This window comes from Rhinopithecus roxellana, chromosome 18 (genome assembly GCF_007565055.1).
Source record: "Rhinopithecus roxellana isolate Shanxi Qingling chromosome 18, ASM756505v1, whole genome shotgun sequence".
Lineage (NCBI taxonomy): Eukaryota > Metazoa > Chordata > Mammalia > Primates > Cercopithecidae > Rhinopithecus > Rhinopithecus roxellana.
Window position 1 is genome coordinate 54,855,444 of NC_044566.1, and position 23,211 is coordinate 54,878,654.

General features: G+C 36.7%; 1 protein-coding gene across 7 annotated transcripts in view; it reads left to right on the forward strand.

The window, feature by feature from the left end:
- The window catches only part of TRPC4 (transient receptor potential cation channel subfamily C member 4), a 228,775-nt gene extending 206,367 nt beyond the window's left edge, over positions 1 to 22,408 (forward strand). For 3 of the 7 annotated variants that reach the window (XM_030922179.1, XM_030922180.1, XM_010383064.2), the window contains 4 exons: positions 3,167 to 3,361; positions 15,196 to 15,237; positions 15,366 to 15,455; positions 16,874 to 22,408. In XM_030922179.1, the coding sequence (XP_030778039.1) occupies positions 3,167 to 3,361; positions 15,196 to 15,237; positions 15,366 to 15,455; positions 16,874 to 17,596 (1,050 nt within the window). In that variant the 3' untranslated portion in view covers positions 17,597 to 22,408. Of the gene's footprint in view, positions 1 to 3,166; positions 3,377 to 15,195; positions 15,238 to 15,365; positions 15,456 to 16,873 lie in introns of all 7 variants that reach the window. The other 4 variants (XM_010383061.2, XM_010383057.2, XM_010383063.2 and 1 more) reach the window with 4 other exon arrangements.
- Positions 22,409 to 23,211: the final 803 nt, after the last annotated feature.

Genomic DNA, 23,211 nt, shown 5'->3' on the forward strand with positions numbered 1-23,211 from the left:
ATCTATGGTTAAATCTCTGAAGTGTTATTACTGTGTTTTTGTCTAGCAGAACTCTGAATTTTACTTCAGCCATCTTTAGGGGGGCACATTTTTCTCATAAGACATCACTGACGTAAAACTGCATAGAACATGAAAATAGATGGTTTTTATTTATCAATTCACAGACTAAAGTATTCCAAATGCATAAATAATTCCTCTGGAAATAGGTAGCTCCTAGGATTTGGAGGTTAATATCTGAATTTGTAGATACTTTGAATTTCATTTAAGCATCTTACGATCTGAAATTTTTATAGACTCTAAATTTTTGTGTCAGAAGTTCTATATTCTACTAATCAACTTATTGCCAAAATGTGGGTTCTGTTTTCCAGAACATTAGCAACAACAACAAATTAGAAGTCCTTTAATTATCAAGCTAGATACAAGGAAGCTGCCAGCAATTTGGATTTTTTTTTTTTTTTTTTTTTTTTTTTTTGAGACGGAGTCTGGCTCTGTCACCCAGGCTGGAGTGCAGTGGCGCAATCTTGGCTCACTGCAAGTTCTGCCTCCCGGGTTCATGCCATTCTCCTGCCTCAGCTTCCTGAGTAGCTGGGACTATAGGCGCCCGCCACCACGCCCGGCTAGTTCTTTATATTTTTTTTAATAGAGACGGGGTTTCACCGTGTTGGCCAGGATGGTCTCGATCTCCTGACCTTGTGATCCGCCCATCTCGGCCTCCCAAAGTGCTGAGATTACAGGCGTGAGCCACCACGCCCGGCCTGGATCTTTTAAAACATTAAATGTCCCAATTTCATCAAGAAGAAAACACTATTTAAGAATATTATGACTTTTTTTATTGCTTCTTTGTGAGGTGTGCTTTTCTAGGTAACTTCATCACAGAGATGAGAATCATCTTCAACTCTCTATTTCTACTTAGCCCAAACCCTAAGAGTATGGAGAACAAAACAGGTATTAAGAACCTGAGACAGGTGTGATTCCAGGTCTCCATGCATGAAGCCTCCTTGAGGCATGAACATGCCAAATATCGCTTTCCCCTGTCCCAGAATGGCAGAATATACTCTGGGGTCTTTCTTTCTTTCTTTTTCTTTCTTTCTTTAGCTTTCTTTATCTTTCTTTCTTATCTTTCTTTTTCTTTATCTTTATCTTTCTTTCTTTTTCTTTATCTTTCTTATCTTTATCTTTCTTTCTTCCTTCCTTTTTCTTTCTTTCTTCTTTCTCTCTTACATTCTTTCTTTTTTTATTTCTCTTTTTTTTCTTGCTAACTGTAACTCAGAGTCATAGTTAAACCATGAAAAACGAGGAAAATTAAACTGTCGAAAGGCAGAAGCAGTTATGTAGGCCCCAACTAAAGCCTGTTTTCCGTTCACTCATTTGTTCATTGATTAAATATTTATCGTGAACCAACTATATACCAGACATATGCTTAATTTTAGGGATACAAAGAATTAAAAAGTCCCGTTTTCAACAACAACAAAAAATGATATAGTAGAGATAAAGAATCGATAAATAATTTCAATATTGAGAAAAGAAATTTGAGGATGTCATGAAAGTGTGGAAGAGGGGACCTTGACTGGGGTTGGAAATATGAGGCAGCTCAGGACTGATGGGAGGCAGAGCAGGCTTCTGAGTAGAGAGGATTCTTAAGCCGAGTTTCAAATGTTGACTAGGAGTTAGAAGGTGAGTAGTGGAAGGTGGATCTAGTCATCACCAGCTTAGAACTTTTTATCTCGAGATTTTCTAAGCACCATAGACTATGTTATAGACCCTCTTAAAATCCTAAATCATGAACAAAGAAAGCACTTGCTTAGTGATTGCAATAAGATAACATAATTTGAGACTCCCTGGGAATCAGAGAATCAGAAGGAGCTATTCACAGGCCAATGCTTTATCTAAGTGATTGTCTTTTTATTTCCTTGAGCCAGATCTACTGAGTCCCATTCTCTATGCCTGCAGGAAACAATATATACAATTCTCTTTACCAATGCAGTATAATCAGCCAGAACCGATAAGCTTGTTTAGAAAGAAAGAGAAAGGAAACGAGGGAGAAATAAGAAAGGAAAGGGAGGGGAAAAGGGAGAGAAACTGCAGCTTCTGTGTTCCCATTTATCAAACATTCGCTTAGCAACAATAAGGCCATGCAATTTCTAGCTATGGTGATTCTTGTTCAAAGCACAATCTGCCCAGTATCTGGATTAAAACCCGTGTTGTGCAGAGTAGAAATGTATGTATAACTTATTCATCAGCATACAGCAATTTAGGAATATCAAAATGAAGCATAGTTGAAGATTATTCTCCTACTGTAAAATATGAGTTCGTGTTTATGATATTAACTGGTTACAATGAACTATTCTGAATTCTTAAAATGAATGTATGCCCAGTCTCTACCACCTCCTACTTCTCAGATTTTCTGCTTAAATCAGATTTATGGCTAAATTTCTAAGAAGAGACTGGCCGCCCCAAATCTAATTGCCACAAATGTTCCAAAGTTTCCCCAGGAGGTTAATAAAGTGGAGTGAGTAATACATGATGAAGGGGATAGCCTCAGGATTGTGGGCAACCACTGGCCATACTGCTCTTTGGTGAAATCTGTCCGAAGTTAGGTCAAGATTCAATGGTGTGTCAGAGAGGCCCAATTCTACATTTATTAGAGGAACTTCTTTCTGTGTTTATTTCCATTGGCCAAAGGTGGGCAATAATATTCACATGAAAACATATCCAATAAGACTTTTCCTGGCAACACTGAAGGCTAAGCCATGAGCATCTGTGGAGGTAACATTAATTGAAACAGGAATACAAGGCTTTGGTTAAGACAGAAAATCTATTCCTGAATCAAATGAAACTGTGCTAACGTGAGCCTACAGTGCAGAAGATGCAGGCTAATCTTCAAGTCATAACTAATTACTGCAGTCTTTTTAACGTGGAATTATTTTAGATGTCTGTTTCACTGAAGAAGGAAGTATGAGAAGTGACACAAGACCTGTGACTACTCTAGGTTAAGCCACCATCTGAAATGTTTAGATGACTATCTCTGGGAGTCAGTGGTGGTTTTAGAAGCAATTTAATTAATGTTCCAAGAGTCGCTTGAAGTCAGGTTACAGGCTGTCTGTGAAATTCATGGTACCTTATTAATTAAGGAACCTGTCATCAGTTGTCATGTTCTCCTGTTCAGGACCATGCAGATATAGAATGGAAATTTGCACGAACAAAGCTTTGGATGAGTTATTTTGAAGAAGGAGGTACTCTGCCTACTCCCTTCAATGTCATCCCAAGCCCCAAGTCTCTCTGGTACCTGATCAAATGGATCTGGACACACTTGTGCAAGAAAAAGATGAGAAGAAAGCCAGAAAGTTTTGGAACAATAGGGGTAAGAACACAGCATGTTAGTATTACTCTTTTTCTAAATTGTATATTTGAACATATTTGTATTCTTTAATGAACATGTTCAGGTCTTTAGCCTTTTTGTTCTTACCGACTGCATGTCATGAACATTTATAGCACATCTCCCATGACCAAGGCAGTGTCTGATTAACTAGGATTTCTTCACAAGTGCATTTCCTGCATCGAGGGCAGTCACTGCTATTTTAATAGAAGTCCCACTCTTCACACAGCCCTCCTCAAGTTCTGCTAGTCAAGGATGGGGAACTAGCATACTCTGTCTTAGTACCTTGTCTTCTAGGTCTTTTCAGAATGTGACAGCAGGTTATTTGTGGCATTTATTCCTCATTGTCTGTTCCCCCTCTGGACTGTATGCTCCATGAGGGCAGGGCATGTGTTTTAGTGACCTCAAATTCCTCGTGCCTAACATAGGTCCTTACACGGAACATTTTATGCTTGATAAGAATTATCAATTAAATGATTGACTGAATATTATAACTTAAATATGCTGTGCCAACTGTCAACTGTGATTCCAGAACATGTTTAATTACTCAATATGTTGCGTCTACTCTCTATCATATTAGATGCCAAGAAGTTAGGCATCTAAATATATATATATATAGACACACACACACACACAGAGAGAGAGAGAGAGAGAGAGAGAGAGAGAGAGACTGCTCAGAACCATGCTCCTGGTAAACTGGAAGATGATATTTCCCTTTCCTCATTTTAGAAATCAAGATTTCAAGCAATTCCAGCAGAAGATACATCACATTGAGCTTTTGGTCCAGCCATACCATTGACATAAGACAAATCATTTTTCACGCCTTCCTCCCTTTGTGTTCTAATTTTGAAAGTTCTCATAGTGATGTTTTGGGAATTAACACACTGATACTCATTAGTCACTTTGATCTTCTCAGGAAAATTGCTTTGGAAGTATTTGAAAATGTTGTTATATTAGGATTACCAAGTACTATTTGAGATTAATTAAAAATAAAAAATATTAATTTGTTTTCAATTTTATTTGACATGGTGTGTGACTGCTATGCCCTAAGAAATCCTTTCCACTCTTTCACTTCATTGCCCACCAGGCATTGTCGTCAGCACCAAATGGAGCTTTCTCCTGCTGACAGTGGCATTAATTTTCCTCTCATCTCGGTAACAACTCTAATTCCAAAGAGAAGTTGACTGGCAAGTGAATGTTACAAAGAGGTGATTGGGAGATACAGTTATATTCTTTCCCATAAACTATTACCCATAGATTTGGGGGACTACAGTTTGCGAATATATCTGACCTTAGAAACCAAAGTCAGATTGTGACAAAGGCTTATCCTGCCATCCTCATACTAATTTATGAACTTTAAGACTGACCTTAGAAGGGAAGGAAATTATTTTACTCCAGATATTTGACTTTCGTGTTAAAAGTTTTAGAATAAATGTAATAGCTTAGATTTAATAAGCAATTACTGCATGTGTCCCCCTTGCCATAACTGAACTAGAATTTGAGGAGTAGCAAGAGGTACGAAGGCATGGCTTCCATCTTTGAGGGCACCAATTTTAATATGAGAGATTCAGAAATAAAAACAGATATGTTATGTAATATATTTAACATTATCATACAGTCACATGCAAAAGACTATGGGAAAAATGCAAGACATAATTAATGCTTCCCTTGAGGTAAACAGGACAAGATTTCAAGGAAGCCAGACTCCAGCTTACTCCTTTCCAGATCAAACATACTTATCCTTTGTACCATCTCATCCTTAAATTTCTAAGCATTTTTTAATCGATCTCAGAAAAGATAGTGATGATTAATGCTGTCATAATATACTACCTTTCATAAGAGTATTCTGATTTAAAAAGAGCTTCTGCGTCAAAAAAAAAAACCTACTCACCAAAGAAATATGTATTTCATATTTTAATTTTAGGCAATGGCAGAGAGAATCTTGGTTTTTAAGATAACAGGAAACTTGTAACAAAACACAGGGTCCTACTCTGATGTTTTAAGCGATCCGTCTGTACTGCCAACAAAACCAATGGAGAACCAGACCAAAAGCTTGACTTCTGACCCTCCCTCCTATCCTCTCACTGTTGACTCTTGGAAAGGATTATGTTGCCATCATTCTTTAGAAGCAAAGAGGAGCTCTCAGTCAATTGGCTTTTCTATTAAAGTAGTGATTCATTCTCAGAGTTAAACAGTTTTATTTGCTATATATTACTGGTCTCAAAAGTAACCCACACATTTCTTTTATGTGTCTATCTCTATATTTGAATTTTTTGCTCCAAGCTGATGCACAGCAAAATAATTTGAAACTAATCAGAATCTCAAACCATTCCTTTTTTTTTTTTTCACTATTAATATTTTACTAACATTCAACAATGGGTATTTGGATGCTTTGGGAATTTATGCCAAAGGGGAAAATATTCTGAGTCATGTCTCTCTTTTCCACCAATCTAGAGCCTTGGGTAGGCATCAGTCCAATCAACATCAATGCTGTCTAAATTTACTCTTTCTCCATACTGCATTTCCAGAATGAAAAGAACATATGATTTTCGGATGCCTACTCTTAGTTGAGTTTTATACATTTTTTGTTTGTATGAAAATAAATGATAGGTATAATTTGTAAAGAAGTTCTTGCTTATAAAAGTATAAGAAAGGCTAGGTGCGGCGGCTCACACCTGTAATCCTAGCACTTTGGGATCACAAGGTCAAGAGATAGAGACCATCCTGGCTAACATGGTGAAACCCCGTCTCTACTAAAAATACAAAAATTAGCTGGGCGTGGTGGTGGGCACTTGTAGTCCCAGCTACTCAGGAGGCTGAGGCAGAAGAATTGCTTGAACCCGGGAGATGGAGGTTGCAGTGAGATCATACCACTGCACTCCAGCCTGGTGACAGAGCGAGATTCCATCTCAAACAATAAATAAATAAATGTATAAGATAAATGAGATATAAATTAAGATGGTTGTATTATTAAAAGAGGGTTTAACTGAGAAAGTGATATGAAAAGTATTTAATTTTGTTGTGAATTTATTTCAACTTGGTTAATCCTCCTGACAGTTTATTAGGTGTACATACAAAGACAATGAGATACACAAATAGCTATTAATTAAAAGGTGACATTTAAGGAACAGTAACAGTCACTTTGTGAAACCAGCACATGGCTTAGAATATACCATTATACCCCAAAGGGATCTTAGATATCATTTAGCTCAACCATTTCTTTTAAGAGAACCTGTTTACTTTGCCCATTGTCTGAGGGACTCTTAGAGACAGAGCAGGGGAAAAATGCCGGGTCTTCCGTTTCCCAGTTCAAACTGCTTTCCATTGCCCTCTCTTATTTCCCTGAGAAGTCTGGTGAACATGCAGCAATACCTTCCCTGTTGTGTCTTTTGATTGTTCTCAGCAGCCTTTGCAAATCCTATCATCATTGTTTTCGGCTGCCTCTTAGACTCCTGTATCCAGAATCCCTTGTTTACCAGGCTGGTTTACCTTCTGCCCTTATCCTCAACCTGCTTATCTTTATGCTGCATTTTTGAAGCAGAAAATTAAAGCTACACTGGAAGTGAATTCATTCTTTGAAGTATTTTTCTGTAACCTTCCCATTTGTAGTGCACTTACTGACACTCGTCACCCAGCCTTTGCGTAAACGTCACCCTGGTGCTCATTCCATTCACGTTCCCAGGAAATGCCTGGGAAACTAGTGCTCTTCAGGGTTGCTACATTGGCCACTCTCTAGGAGCCCATTATTGATGATCTTACCGTGCTATTTACGGCGTCCTAGTAATACTGATACAACTAGCTCTGAAAACTCATTAACTCATATTTCTTTGTAACTCTGGACTTCATTTAATGGGTGTTTGGGAGTTCCAGGTAAATTAATCTTTCACTTTACTGCTTTGTGGGAGAACACACAAATGGAGGAGAAATGCTTTATTACTGAGCACAACATTTGTGATAGAAAGCAAACCCATTATTGAGAGATGCTTCATCTCTGGGCTATTAAAAAACCATGAAAAAGGCAGCCTACCCAAATAAGAAACACACTCTAACTTGTGTTTTTTGATATTGCTTCTTGTCAAATGTTTTGTTTAATCTCATTTTATCAGCAAATGCCCTTCTTGTTATTAAAGCATTTGTTCTCAAATTTTATAGCATACAAGAATTGTCAGGAGTCTCCATTTTAACAAGCATTTCCAGTTTATAACTTTAACTGGACATTTCTATTCAAGACAGCACTGGTATTTACCACAATTTTTTTTTGAAGTTTTTGAATCTTTAATTTGTGTGAGTACATAGTAGATCTGAGCTATTTAAACTAAAACAAAACCAGGTTTCATGCTGTTGCTCCAAAGGTCCCATCCATTTAATTCAAGTACAAAGATGCTATTATAATACAGTACTTCCCCAAAGCATTTAATTAATGTGAAACGTATTTAATGCCACAGACTAGTTTTCTAAATGAAATGTTTACATTCATATGTTAGTATACCAGACCAAAAAAACTACTAGTTCTTTCGATAAAATCATAAGAAATGTTTTTAACTTCCTTAGTTTTATGTCTTCCACTTTTTGGTTTTCTCTCAAGCACATGGTGAGAAGAACAGGAGGCATGATGATCTCTGGCAGATCACTCTGAGCACCACTCAGCCCTGAGATACAGGTGGAATATTCGAGCCTGACTAGTTGCCACAGAAATATGCTCAGTTAAGTCACTGCAAATGAATTAGAAACTGAATAGATTAGCAACAGCTATCATCACTAAAGAAAAAATACTCAGTACATGCCTCTCAGACTTCGTTTATAGTGGCAATTTGTCAAAATGTATTGCTCCCTAATCTTTAGGACATTCAGTAGGCCTAATGACAAATCTTACAAATACGACAACTTTCATCCATGAGTATCTCCAGATTTCCTAAATTACTGCTGCAAGATTTGTTGGCAGGGCCTTTTGATGAAACTTTATTTCCCCATTGGGGATATATAGAAATTAATTGCTTGATATTCTTGGTATTTCAAGAGTGAGTTCCTGAATATTTGGTTTGACGATACAACATTCAAACATTTCACATGAATTATTTTGATATGCTTAGAAAATATGTTCATGAAAAACAGTAAGCAGATGTATGCTATAAGGGTAGAGAAAGACTGTTTATAGAGAACAATATGTAGATCCATCTGCAAAGAAGTCAAACTGCAAATTTTGTAAAGGGATCACATCCCAGAATGCCCCCTTGCCTTTTTAGTTTTCGTGAAAGGAGAAGAACACAGCAAGATGCATGGCTTAAGGAATTCAAGGAGCAAAGCAAAGACTAAAAGGCATAATTCATGGGCTTAAAATTCACTGCTAGACCAAAACCAGAGTGGAAATGAGAGAAAACGGCACTGAAATTTGACAGCAGAGGCTAGCTACATGAAGTGAGCGTGACATTCTACATAGTGGACCTGGAGAGAACTGGAGATAAGAGTGAGAAAATGTCACAGCTCATTCTCCAGAGACCTCTCTTTTCTAGCTGCAAAATCTTCCCTGCTCTAAAGGAACTTGACACTTATATTGAAATCCCAGAGTTTCCTTGCAGCAGCAGCAGTTTTTCACTAGATGGTCTTTCTCCTTAACATGAGTTCTCTGATCCAAACACTGCCATTGTCTTGTCCTAACAAATCAGGAGGAACCTGCAAACTGTGAATTATGCTAATATGGCACACAGGTATGCCCCCCATCTTCTCCTTTAAAGCTACCTTGCCAAGGAATATTCCACAAACAGTCTAGTGACTTCTGATGTAGTTTGCAAAGAAAAGTGTCAACTTAAAGAGCACTTCTTCCAAAATATTTTTCCTAGACACTCAGGAAGAAAAGTCCTTGATTTGTCATATAGTCCATTTTTTCTGTCTTAAACACAACTCACAACCAATCTAGTTAAAAAAAAAAAAAAAAAAAAAGCTGCAAAATGAAAGTTCCAGAAATTTATTTCTTTTTCTCTTTTTTTTTTTTTTCTGAGATGGAGTCTCACTCTGTTGCCCAGGCTGGAGTACAGTGGTGCTATCTCGGCTCACTGCAAGCTCCACCTCCTGGGTTCACACCATTCTCCCACCTCAGCCTCCTGAGTAGCTGGGACTACAGGCGGCTGCCACTATGCCCAGCTAATTTTTTTGTATATTTTTAGTACAGACGGGGTTTCACCATGTTAGGATGGTCTTGAGCTCCTGACCTTGTGCTCCACCCTCCTCAGCCTCCCAAAGTGCTGGGATTATAGGCATGAACCACCACGCCCGGCCGCCCAGTTCCGGAAATTTCTATGTGATATTGTACACTCATTCACTGAGAAATTCTTTATTCCTAACACAGGTCTACCATGCTATAATTCTACCTAAGTTATTATTTTTAGACAACACCTAGTCAATGCAGATTACTCTGTCAAAGTTAACATGCAAATGGCTTGAAAGAAAATTAAATACCTATTTTCTTAGGTATTAAAGCTCAGTACCCACTTAGGCATTTTTAAATGAAATGGCTTTCATTATATTACTTTTAAACACAAATTGTTCATTTATCCTGTTCTTGGTCTTTTCCAGTGATAATATAAGAAAAAATATCTTCTCTTATGGTAACAAATCCCTTTGAAGCTCAGCTGACCTTTACCCAACAGAAAGTATATGAATATCCTAAATATCATTGATGGTAGTTCTATTGCATAATATTCAATGGTGTCACTAATTGCCAAAAATTATTGTGATGTTTATTGCAAATAGTACATACATTATGAGTTGAATTCTGTGCCCCTTCAAAAAAGATAGGTTGGAGTCCTAACCACCCATACTTAGATTGTGACCTTATTTGGAAATAAGATTATTGCAGACATACTTAGTTAAGGTGAGATTACACTGGAATAGGGTCATTGTAAGAACATGGCCATGTAAAGACCGAGACCCGAGAAAAACACCATGTGAGATTGCAGATAGGCACCTGCCAGCCAAAGACCTCCAAGAATTAACAGCCACCACCAGAAGCTAGGAAGTCTCATTCCCACCTGATGCTGCTGCTAGATGACTATCAATGAAATTAAACTTTCATCACATGTCACTCAACTAGTCAAAATCCCCAAGTGCCTAGTAACCATTGGATTCATGTGCCAATCAAAATTCTACATTAACAGTCCATGCTAACTTCCCACTACAATCTAACCTATATATTCCCAATAGCAAAGACTTTGCAACTATCCTGCCAGAAGTCTCCATAATGTGCTTCTCACTTTCTAACCCTAGCATATGTGCTCATCCTATTCCAATCGTCTAGAACACCTGTGCACCTCCCCTTGTCCAAATCCTATAATCGTTTCATGTCCCATGTAATACCCTATTCTCTATAACAGGACTGTTCTGGCTTCTTTCCTTCGCATGGTATTATCTCCTTCTCCCCTGTACTCAAATAACACACTTACATCACTTCCCATGTTTTCTTTTGTATTTTGCCTTCATGTGTAGTCATTCATGATCTTGGCAATCCACCTTTTGGACTCTAAGCCATTTAAGGGCAAAAATGTGCTTTATTCATCTCTGGTTTCTTGCACTCTATTGCCATACACATGTAGTCACTTAATAAATATACCTTAAATTAGCCCAACAAGTTAAGAGAGTTCTGGTTCCAAAATGGAGCCTTGAGACAAGCTGGCTTTACTCCCCACCATGGCAAACCAAACCCAAATATACAGTGTCAGGAGTATCACCAGAAATATCCCAGGACTCACATAGGAGGCAAAGCCCTTTCCAGGGGTCGCAGAGAAATGAAAAACTCCTAGCACATGGTAAAAGAATCATATTTCCGGCCAGGTGCCATGGCTCACACCTGTAATCCCAGCACTTTGGGAGACTGAGGCAGGCAGATCACAAGGTCAGGAGTTCGAGACCAGCCTGACCAACATGGTGTAATCCCCATCTGTATTAAAAACACAAAAGTTAGCCAGGCATGGTGACATGCACCTGTAATCCCAGCTGCTCAGGAAGGTGAGGCCGGGGAATGGCTTGAACGTGGGAGAACGAAGTTGCAGTGTGCCAAGATCATTGCACTCCAGACTGGCGACAAAGCGAGACACTGTCATATTTCCATATCCAGGTGCCGTTCCCTTCAATCTGCCTGGCACCAAGAATATAAACAATTTCTCCCAACTCACGGTTCCTACACTGAAAAAACTGAGATCTGAGGTAGACAATCAGCTTCCCCAATATCTTGCATTTCCTAGACGTAGGCTTCTCCTTGTCTCAACCCATGAAAATCATCCTGAGCCCCTGAAGAGAAATATCCCCGAGCTCAGCCAGAGACAAAGGCAAAGGAGGAACTCTCATCCCCAGGCCTGGAGACTCTGCTCTGTAACTCGACCAAAGGAGACTCTGAATCACAGTGGCTCTTCAGTAACAACATGTTGTAGGAGGTGCATTCCACAGGTCCGCTGGGCAGGAACCCCTAGCCAGTGTTCCTTTTTGCTATGACCTCTGAATTTTCCTTTGAGTTTCTATATCAGTGCTCACATATGGCTGTCTCATTAATGTCATAGCAAAAATTCAATGTCATGCAGAAAAGTTCGTAAAACTTTTGGGCTTCCCCAAAAGATGACTGCCTACAGAGTCTGGGTCACATCTGTCCAAATTTACCAGAATTATCCCCTTACTCTGTCACTTACATGCAAGTTTCCTACCTCTAAACTTCTCTACTACCAAAGCTGAAGCCATCTAATGATTTAACTGAAGGAAATGCTCTCCACAAGCATGAATTGCCATCAAAATCACGCAAAGGGACACAGTGAAATCTAAGTATGTTATTTTACTTTCTCAGAGGTAATCATTATATGTGTCCTGCTACGCACAAGCTTTGAGAATCAAGATATTTTAAAGGGCTGTTAAATCATATTATTAATCAAAAAGGAAAACAATGCAGAGGACAAGAACTAACATTAGCTAGCGACAGATGCCATAAATCTTATCTAATTTAATCTTCAAAACTACACGTGGAGTTTATCTTCACCCTGTAAAATAAAAAATCAAGGAAGAGGGAGGGTGTCAGAGTTAAACTCCCTGACTAGGCACAGTCCGCTTCAAACCCAGGTGAAACCCCTGGTACCATGTTCTTAACGTCACACCACACTTTCTCCCAGAAAGTAAGGGCATAATGGTAATGATCACTAAACAGCCTATTCTGTCATGCTAATCAGGGAAAGAGAGATTAAACAGATGAGAGCTCTATCAGCTGCATAATTTAGCATTAATTATTTGGTGAGTGCACTGCATTCATTCTGAGTTTTAGGTTCAGAAGATGGTTAACTTCATCCATTCCTATTTTTCTAGCCAGGATGTTGAAGTTCATTGCCTGATAAAATTTCATGCAACTAAAAAATAGCTTTGTGGTATTACCACATAATTGTGGAGAATAATTGGTTGGCAAAAACAATGAACTGCATTAACTTAGTCTTAAACCTGCACTATAGAAACTGAATAACACCTGAAAGGTACATAGTGAACATTTTTAGTGTTCTTCTTTTTGACAAGCTATTTTGATTTTTTAAATTTTTTCCCAAGAAAATTAACCTAGAATTATCATTTCAAATGTAGTCTTTGACCTTTTTATATTTGTATTAAAAATTTTTGGCTTTGGATGAGTAAGATTCTACTGAAGGAAAGACAGTTTGTACTCATTTTAATACTAAAATGTATTATGATAATTTTCACTTATTACTCATAATTTTCTGATTCTGTCATCCTCAATCGTAGTTTGATGTTAAAGAAATTTAAAGTTAAATCTTGACTTCTAACTGCTCTCTGTTGAAAACGTCTTTATTGGATTTTAGAAGGATAGGATTCTAAAACACAGTAGTGAAATGTTATAGAACCCCGAAACAATAAAAATTAAGTAGACTAAATTCTTTCTATATTAAATTGAGAGTTTCTAGCTACTTAAATAATGAAAATCAGATCCCTGTTATAATATTTAGGGTGAGAGTGTTAAAGAAATTGATGTACGACTCACTTTAGCATTTTAGTTTAAGTAAATTTAAGGAGATCTAGAAGACTGTGTGTTTCCTTTTAGAAGTGCGGTTTGTCTTAGGTTTCAGCTGAGCTGTGTCTCAATATGAGTCAGACACCTCCATCTGGTGGCCCAGCCATAAAATTCCCAAGCCATCCTTTTTCAAGATGCTCTACATTTGTGTCGTTTCAAATTTCTGAGTTTTTAAATTAATAGCTTAATCCTATTTTAAATGTTTTTCTCAAAATATATTTCTCATGCAAAAGTGAATGATAGTCAAAATAATTAGTGACCTTTAGGAAGCTAAGCGTGTCTTTCATCTGTTCCTACAAGTCACTACTAGTCATGAAAGACGGATGCATCCTTATGGCCAGTGAAAATAGCATTTTCTTCTCTTTCTCTGAAGAGAAGAAAAGAGTTTCTTTTAAATTGTTTAATATTTAAATTATCATTTCACAGTGATGCAGGCACAGCTCTTTTCGAAATTCTACTTTATCAGCCTGTGATTATTTATTAAGGAACAAGATCAAAAGCCTCATTTTAAAACCAAGATATATTATCCCTTTTGCTTTCTCACAATTTACCAGATTAATTCCTTTATTATAGAGATATTTTTATTTTATATTATTTTGGCCAGTTTTCTTCCTGAAGAATCAATGCTGATGTTTATTCAACACACATAAAATTGGGATTATGTGGGGGTTTTTCTCATATATTTAGAATACTGGAGAATCTGCAAATATATAATTTTAATGTCATTTATTATTTAACTCAACTCATAATGGACTTTTTTCAATCATTAAACAACCCATCTCTCTAATTCCATACTCCCAAATCACTGCTCTGTGCTTACCCCACCTCTGCTCTCAAACCATTCTGATGCCTTCAGAATATGAGCTGGGACTCACATTTAATTTATTAAATGAGTTAATAAATGCTGTGTTTCAACAGAATCCCTTATTTATTTATTCTGTTAAATCCAGCCATCTACTTAAACAGGAATCTCCTCTTACTGTATATACTATTGAAATGAATATTGGAGAGTTCAGTGACTAACAAGATTTCTGATTAACTGTTACATAACATAACTAACTTCTTAATCTTGCCATGTTAATATTTATGAAGACTTTTAAATTTCTATTTGATATGTACTATCTCTCTTAGCATCATTTCAACTGATTTTGAGTGTGTATTAACTCTAATTAACTAATTTTTCATCATCTTGTGTCCTGTATGAGAACAACAGTTCTGTCATTGTTAACTTATTCTGCGTTTCAAATGTCATATAGACGCTTGTTCACTCATTCTTTTGATTCATGTGCAGCACTTTTTTTTTTTTTTTTTTTTTTTTTTTTTTTTTTTTTTTTTTTTTTGAGACGGAGTCTGACTCTGTCCCCCAGGCTGGAGCGCAGTGGCGCTATCTCCACTCACTGCAAGCTCCGCCTCCCGGGTTCACGCCACTCTCCTGCCTCAGCCTCCCGAGTAGTTGGGACTACAGGCGCCGGCCGCCGCGCCCGGCTCATTTTTGGTTATTTTCGGTAGAGACGGGGTTTCACCGTGTTAGCCAGGATGGTCTCGATCTCCTGACCTCGTGATCCACCCTCCTTGGTCTCCCAAAGTGCTGGGATTACAGGCGTGAGTCACCACGCCCGGCCCATGTGCAGCACTCTTTAGCCATTGCCCATTGACTAGTAAAACTCCCGCTTTGAAGAAATGAGAATAAAAACATTCTTGATTAAAAAAAAGAAATTACTTTTTAGAATAGTAATATAACAGTATAACCAGAAAGGAATGTCCTTTTCCTTTTCAGAGGCGAGCTGCTGATAATTTGAGAAGACATCACCAGTACCAAGTAAGTTGTCCTTGTACTAGGTCTTGAAATTTTCATTAAAATAAAATGCAGTCCCCCCTTCAGAACTGACTCAGGAGGAAATGTATTTACTCACTGAGTATCAATACTCTTGTTCTAAAATGCCTCAGGAAGTTATGAGGAACCTGGTGAAGCGATACGTTGCTGCAATGATTAGAGATGCTAAAACTGAAGAAGGACTGACCGAAGAGAACTTTAAGGTAACCATTTTCATCTCCATCACAGGAAGCAGATTGTGCAGAATATGGATCCAGATAGAGCACATTTAAAATCAGAGCTAGAAATGCGGCTGTGTGTTCCAGCAAGCCTGTGTGCCTTCTCATCTTTCAACTGAAACCCTATAGAACTGTAAAAAGAAAAGAAAAGCTCGTGATGAAACTCCTTCTCAAAATACAATGTTTCCAAACATACAGAGAAAAGCCTAGTGATTAAGGGATTCTGACCTACCTGATCCCAGAGTGAGCTTCTGTTTCTGAAATTTCAGCCTGATTTTAAAATCTGAAACATTTAGTAACTAACACACTAACAACAACAAAAACTTGGTGTGTTCTGCAAAACTTTGATAGCAGAAAATTTAAGATTTGAGTTTAATTGTAACTAATACACTTATAAACATTCTCCTTGATATTTTTTAAATTGTGTAAGAGGAAATAAGTAAAATGTGTGAAATACTATATGCTTGAATCACATGTTTAAAATAATTTAGGTTAAAATTATTTAGTGTTTAGAGATTTTGGATGATTAAGGTCAATAAGATCTTACAGGCCAAAAACAAACAAATTAAACAAAATCTATAGGCGATATTTAACATAGAAAATAGCAGGTTTGAACGTGAGGATGAAGTAGTGAATTAGGTAAGAAGATAGAGAAATTACAAAACCTAAAGTGCAGGTTGAAAACTAGCTAGAAGCCCAGATTTTCTTTGCAGTCATAAAGTTCAAATTGTAATGTTAAATGATTCATGTTGCTTTAGGAGATAGGTTAGGGCAGGAAGCCACCAAGAAGGCTGCCATCAGGTTAAGACTGAGAATTCAGTTGCCCCAAAAGACAAGGAAAAAGGATGAGTCTAAGAAATGTCATTAGATCCGAAGAAATTCCTAGGATGTAGAGGCTGACCCAGATTTAGGGGGAAAGTCCTCCTTAAGACAGTAAACAACTGCAAGTAACTACCAGCTCTTAAAAAGTTAGGCTCCACATAATTTTCAGATATCCCTGTGGACAGAAAAATGTGCCAATATTTAAAATCTTATAAAACACACCCCAGAGACAGTGAAGTAACTTGGCAGCAGATGAATCATTTGGAGAGGAAGTCTTCGAAACTGTAGTCCCAGAGAAACCCAATATACTCAGCTGCGCGTTGGTGGCAAAGATAACTCATGTTTCTTTTTGCATCAACCTTAGGAAGTATCCTTCCCAATTCCGATAAGGAAATTAGTAGACATCAAAATGACATCAAGTATCCGGGAGAGAACTTGGAATTCTAAATAGAACCACAGTAGAGTAGAATCCTTGTTTTTGAAAAGGAGTGAAAACAGTTCTGACCCATACATGAGAAAAGAAAATGGTATTTCCAAATGTTTAAGTCCTAACCTAATTTTTCATTTTAAATTCTACGTAGGAACTAAAGCAAGACATTTCTAGTTTCCGCTTTGAAGTTCTGGGATTACTAAGAGGAAGCAAACTTTCCACAATACAATCTGCAAATGCCTCGAAGGAGTCCTCAAATTCGGCAGACTCAGATGAAAAGAGTGATAACGAAGGTAATAGCAAGGACAAGAAAAAGAATTTCAGCCTTTTTGATTTAACCACCCTGATTCATCCAAGATCAGCAGCAATTGCCTCCGAAAGACATAACATAAGCAATGGCTCTGCCCTGGTGGTGCAGGAGCCACCCAGGGAGAAGCAGAGAAAAGTGAATTTTGTGACCGATATCAAAAACTTTGGGTTATTTCATAGACGATCAAAACAAAATGCTGCTGAGCAAAATGCAAACCAAATCTTCTCTGTTTCAGAAGAAGTTGCTCGTCAACAGGCTGCAGGACCACTTGAGAGAAACATTCAACTGGAATCTCGAGGATTAGCTTCACGGGCTGACCTGAGCATTCCCGGTCTCAGTGAACAGTGTGTGTTAGTAGACCATAGAGAAAGGAATACGGACACACTGGGGTTACAGGTAGGCAAGAGAGTGTGTCCATTCAAGTCAGAGAAGGTGGTGGTGGAAGACACGGTTCCTATAATACCAAAGGAGAAACATGCAAAAGAAGAGGACTCTAGTATAGACTATGATCTAAACCTCCCAGACACAGTCACCCAGGAAGATTATGTGACCACAAGATTGTGATACTTGAAGGAGGAAGCGTTTACCATACACATATATATTTTCTGTAGTGCTCTGGGTGTGGGAAAATGTTTAAATTGTATTAGCAAATGCTAACTTACACTTTATAGCGTTTATCAACTGTGGCATATTAACCTGTAACATGTTTAAATAAGGCAAAGGCAATCAAAAACCTTTTTGTTTTGTAGCCTGCTTTTGCTTTCACAATTTGTTTTACAATTGTTTTGGTTAATAAATAAATGCACCTTGTATTCTTGTACTGTTGCAATAACCCACAGAAACATTTTAGCTATCTTTTTCAATTAAAACGTCATTTATTTCATGTGGTAGTTGACTCCTAAAATAGCTATTTTTATACGCAAAAACCAATGTGGCTGAAATATTATAGCCTTTCATAATTTTTTAGGGTCTCTAGAGAGGGTTACTCGCCAAGGACTTTTCACCTAGTCCTACAGTTTGACTTTAAAACACAAATATTACCAAATTATTTCTAAAGGACATGTAAATAATTGTTGTACACAATTAAAGCAAGCAAGTCTTGTTCTCATGGAGTCATGTCTAAACCCCCTCAAAGTCAGAAATACTTTGTAGGGTTTTAGGTTGTTCCAGGGTTTCCTTTCAGTAAGTAAAAAAGTGTTTGTCTTAATACATTTTGATGATTGATGATTTTCGATGACATTTTTTCAGAAAAAACTCACCCCTCCAGTTTTTTTTAATTACCTATTTCAGATTCAACTGCTTATCAGTATAAATATGAGTCTTTATGAATAACTGAAATTCAAAAATATGGCAAAATTTCTGTTATAGAAAAGAATAACAAACCATAATGCTGTAAGCACATTGAACAAGCAAGATGATTGCATACTAATAATATCCAAATGAAAACGAATGTATTCTAACCAATCTAAATCTAAGTGAAGTTGAATTCCAGTATTTTCAATCAACGCAATATTGTAATCAATTCAAAAGAAGTACAAAAACCTAGCAGTCTCCTCTTTTCACCAGTAATCGTTATATATTTCTTTAAAATTAAAATCACTCAAAAATCATTATTAATTTATCAGCAGATATAGATATATAGTTTTGCCTATAGGAAAAGCATTCTTATTTCTTGTTTTTCTTTCTTTCTTGTTTGCAAGATAATTTAGCTTATAGTAATTCACTGAACTATTACAAGGAAAGTGTTCCCAATTTACATAAAATTGGTACTAGAAACTTAAAGCTTAAATTACATTGCTTGTGTCTATTTAAGCCACTATGGGAAGTTTCTTCACCACATAAAATTAGCATTTATTTCAAATAAATAGAAAAATGCTAAGTTCATTTTATTTCAAAAATTACTCTGCAAACCTCAGAAATTGCATATGGTTTATCATTGACCCCAAAAGGCATAATATTATGGGACTCAGTTTCTCATTACCAAACATCAAAATAAGGAATAACAGCAATAACAATGCCAGTCTGTTCTATTCCTATACACCTATTAACATATATGTACTGCTCTTAACAGCCCTCTGAAGTAGCTCCTGTTTTTGTCCCCATTTTACAGATGATGAAACTGAGACCAGCACTAACTGGCTAAGGTAACACAGCTCGTGATGGAGCTGTGATATGTCCATCAGAGCCATTCCCTTCACCACTGCATTGTACTGCCTTTCAGAACGTAAAAAGAGCAAGTTATAAAATATGCATATACAGGGGTTACCATTGCCACTTCTGAAGCCCTATACCTTGAGAGAGAATGAGTATGGTAAGCTTCATAAGTGTCCCTTCTTCTAAAGCCAGAGAAATGTGCAAAATATAAAATGTGCTGTATTTGATTCTTTAGACTAAATTACATTAAAGCTAGTAATTTTTAAAACATACTTAGTATGTGATCTCAGAATTCAATTTGAAATATTAGATTTTAATTTTCAGAAAAGCCAGGAACACTAAGCCCCTGTTCACTCCTAAATCTAGTTTTTGGGGACTTAGGAACGGACCAGATAGATTTGGAGAAACACAAGCCTAATGAATGTATTTATTGTTTCAAGAACATCTTTATCTTAAGTATATTAGGGCTCAGAGCAAATCCTGGGGCTACTCAATTTTTTCTAAATCATACATACTGTAGTAGAGAAATTGTAGGCCTATTCTTAACATTTGGGATATTTTCCATTAATTTCTTTTTGCCTCTCCTGTGCATTGCTGTTTTGTTTTGCTTTTTCCCAAAGGACACTATACATCACCATTATATATACTTTACCAGAATTTAATTTCAAATTCTCTCTGTTCCTTCAAGCAACACCAATAACAGTACAAGCAACAAAACCTTTTTTCCCCAGTAGCTTATTTACATCAAGGGTTAAGGTGCTGACATTTTATAGGGGAGCATGATGGTAGTAGAGGAATGTATTTGGAGCAAGTAAGATCACCCTTTTCAGTGTCCTAGCAAGGATGATTCTAACAACCCCCAGATGTTGCTGACAGATGTGTTTATGAGTATGAACAAAGTGTTGGATATTATTAGTACCAGCTGCTACTAAATCACTAGAATTGAATGCTATTCTAAATATGTAGTGATATTATGTAGCATTAATGAAGATGAGTAGGGATAAACTAAGAAAAGTAAAACAACAGCAGGATAGCAAGCAAAGAAATATTATTTCTTTGAGGTCTGTAAGTGAGTACTTCAGGGTTTTCATTTCTACTCATATTTCTATCCACAGAAATTTCTAAATGCTACAGAGAAGTTTGAAATCACCTTCATTTACATAAACAATATTTCTCCTTTTTCATACTCTCTTAATCTTAAAAAATCTATTTTTCTTAAATTTTGTGTCTGAATTGGGTGAAGGAGCGTGTTGAAAATTCGGTTTAATAGACTAGCAGGTAAGTTTAAAACACTTTGTTTATCACAAGTATATTTTGGAAGCTCCATTTATAAGAAAGTATGCTATAAAGATGTACCTCATCATTTGTAATAAAGGTTTTCCTGAAAATTTCTGTGCAAATAAATCTATATTAACTTCAGTAAGGAAATTGGCTATATTTTTTTAAATGGTGGTGAATTATTTTATAAAATGATGAGTAATTTTTCAAAGTGCTAAACATCCTCAAAATGTATCTATTTCATGAGCTGAATATTTGTATATCAAATTTTCTTAAAATAGTTACTCTATTTACTGGATGGCAATTAAACTAATGCAAAAACATACTCACTTTCCTGCCTTGACGTGGACAGCGACTTGAAATACTTTAGTGATCAAACAAATTGATGAAAAGTCAAGGATAGTCGACTTACCATGCTATTCTTGAAGAAGCAAGGTCAGTTTTCTAGCAGAGGTGGAGGAAACAGAAGTAACAACGGCATAAGAATATATTCTTCGAACATTCGATAATCCTTAATAACTCTGGGATTTAGTTGAGTAAATGACTATCCAGTCTCATGGCTCTTTATTGAAGAGAGGCCACTAAGTTTTGAAGTCTGTCCATTCTTAGTCCTTGTACATTGTATTTTTATCTGTCTTCTACAGTGTATACAGCTGCCTTCCACGCTCAGTGTCCTTAAAACTCAACCTAGTAAGAACCATCCATTGTGGCCCTGTAAACGTGCTTACAATATATTTTTCTTTTTTGGATTATCTGAAATTCTGACTTAAAACTAACCGTAGAATTTAGAAATTTAATATTACTGGCATGCCTCTTAACTCCAAAACCATTACTCTGATTTTACAATGTCTGAAAAGGCATTTTATTCATACAGTGTTATCACATGCCTTTTTTAATTTAAATTTTAGAACCATGTTAAACAAGTTCACTGTAGATAACTGGGGAAAGTAAAGCCCAGGGAATTTATGGAAATTATCTAAATTTACCCAGGTGTTTGGTGGTCAAGTTGGGGGCTTAAACACCTCCCTTATCTTGATATTTGGATGAGACATCACATTATAAATGCCTTGACCACTGACTTTTTGTTTGGGGAACGTTTTGTCCTCTTTGCCCTTGTAGAAGATATAGTTGTCCAAACATTCAAGTTAAAATTCAGAATTAATACCATGTTATCTTTTGTTTTTCTACAAAGTTGTGTTCAGAGAATTTTTTCAAAGTTGGTTTCTTACTGTTTTCAGAAAATACACTGTTCATTTTCACTGAAAGTGTAGATTTTATGGTAACCTATATGCATATTGGTAATAATAAAATGTATTAAATAATATCAAAGCTTCTCAACTGAAAAACAATAGAGATGGACAATGTACAGTTGAACTAAGATTGGGACAGTGAGACCAAACCTGGGTACAGTCACACCATTACTAGGCTGACAGTGAAGATGTCTGCAGGTCAAATTCACCAGTAGCAAAACCATTAATTTCCTCTAGAGCTGCACTGTTCAATAAGGTAGCTCCTATCCACATACAGCTATCAATCACTTATAAGTGTGACAAGTCTGAATTAAGATGTGCTGTAATTGTGAAACACACATCAGATTTCTAAGACAGTATGAAATCATGTAAACTAGCTCATAAATATTTTATATTGGCTACATATTGAACTGATAGTACTTACGAAGTATTGATATAAAATATACTAACTAAACGAGTTACGTTTCTTTTTTCCTTTTTCAATGTGGCTACTAGAAAATCGAAAAATATGTATGTAGCTTGCATTTGTGCCTTGAAATGCATTTCTATTGGACACTGCTGCTCAGGAACATTTGTATTGGTTTCAGTCAACTCATGTATCTCCATCATCTGAATTACAACGGTAGAAAATTCTGTATTTAATTACTCAAAAACATTTTATGTAGCTCTATTAAAGTTTGCAGTCTCTCCTTGATTCCTAATCTTCTAATGGAATCACTGGTCATAATTTGCTGTTTTTCCATGTTTTTCCTTTGCCTTCACAAATGTATTAATATGTAAATATACATGCAGCTATATAGGTTATGGTTTTGTTATCATTTTTATCAAGAATTTCATCACACTATACCTATAACTTAATGTTTTTATCTAACTGTATCATGGAAACCTTTTCTAAAGTAATTAAATATAGAGGAGCCATTTGAACCTATATAAATAAATTCCTCCACTAGTTATTTTACCTAGTGAAATATTGTCACATGCTATTTTTAAAACCATGATAAAAGAGCTACTTATTGGAGAAAACACAAGGTTTTGTTTGTTTGTTTTTTGAGAGAGTCTCTCTCTGTTGCCCAGGCTGGAGTGCACTGGCGCAATCTTGGCTCACTGCAACCTCCGTCTCCTGGGTTCAAGCGATTCTTCTGCCTTAGCCTCCTAAGTAGCTTGGATTACAGATACGTACCACACATCTGACTAATTTTTGTATTTTTAGTAGAGATGAGATTTGACCATATTGGCCAGGCTGGTCTCAAACTCCTGACGTTATGATGAACCCGCCTCAGCCTCCCACAGGGCTGGGATTACAGGCGTGAGCCACCAGACCCAGCCCACAAGGTATTTAAGTGATGAGAAGTGCCTGATAGACAACAAGGTATGTCTGAAAGGCAAATAAGCTCATTTCTCTCTTTTGTTTACAGTCTTGCAGGGCTGGGTTTCTGGTACCAGCATCGCTTCTCTGCATCGTTCTCTCACACACTATACTTTAGCCATTCTAAACTT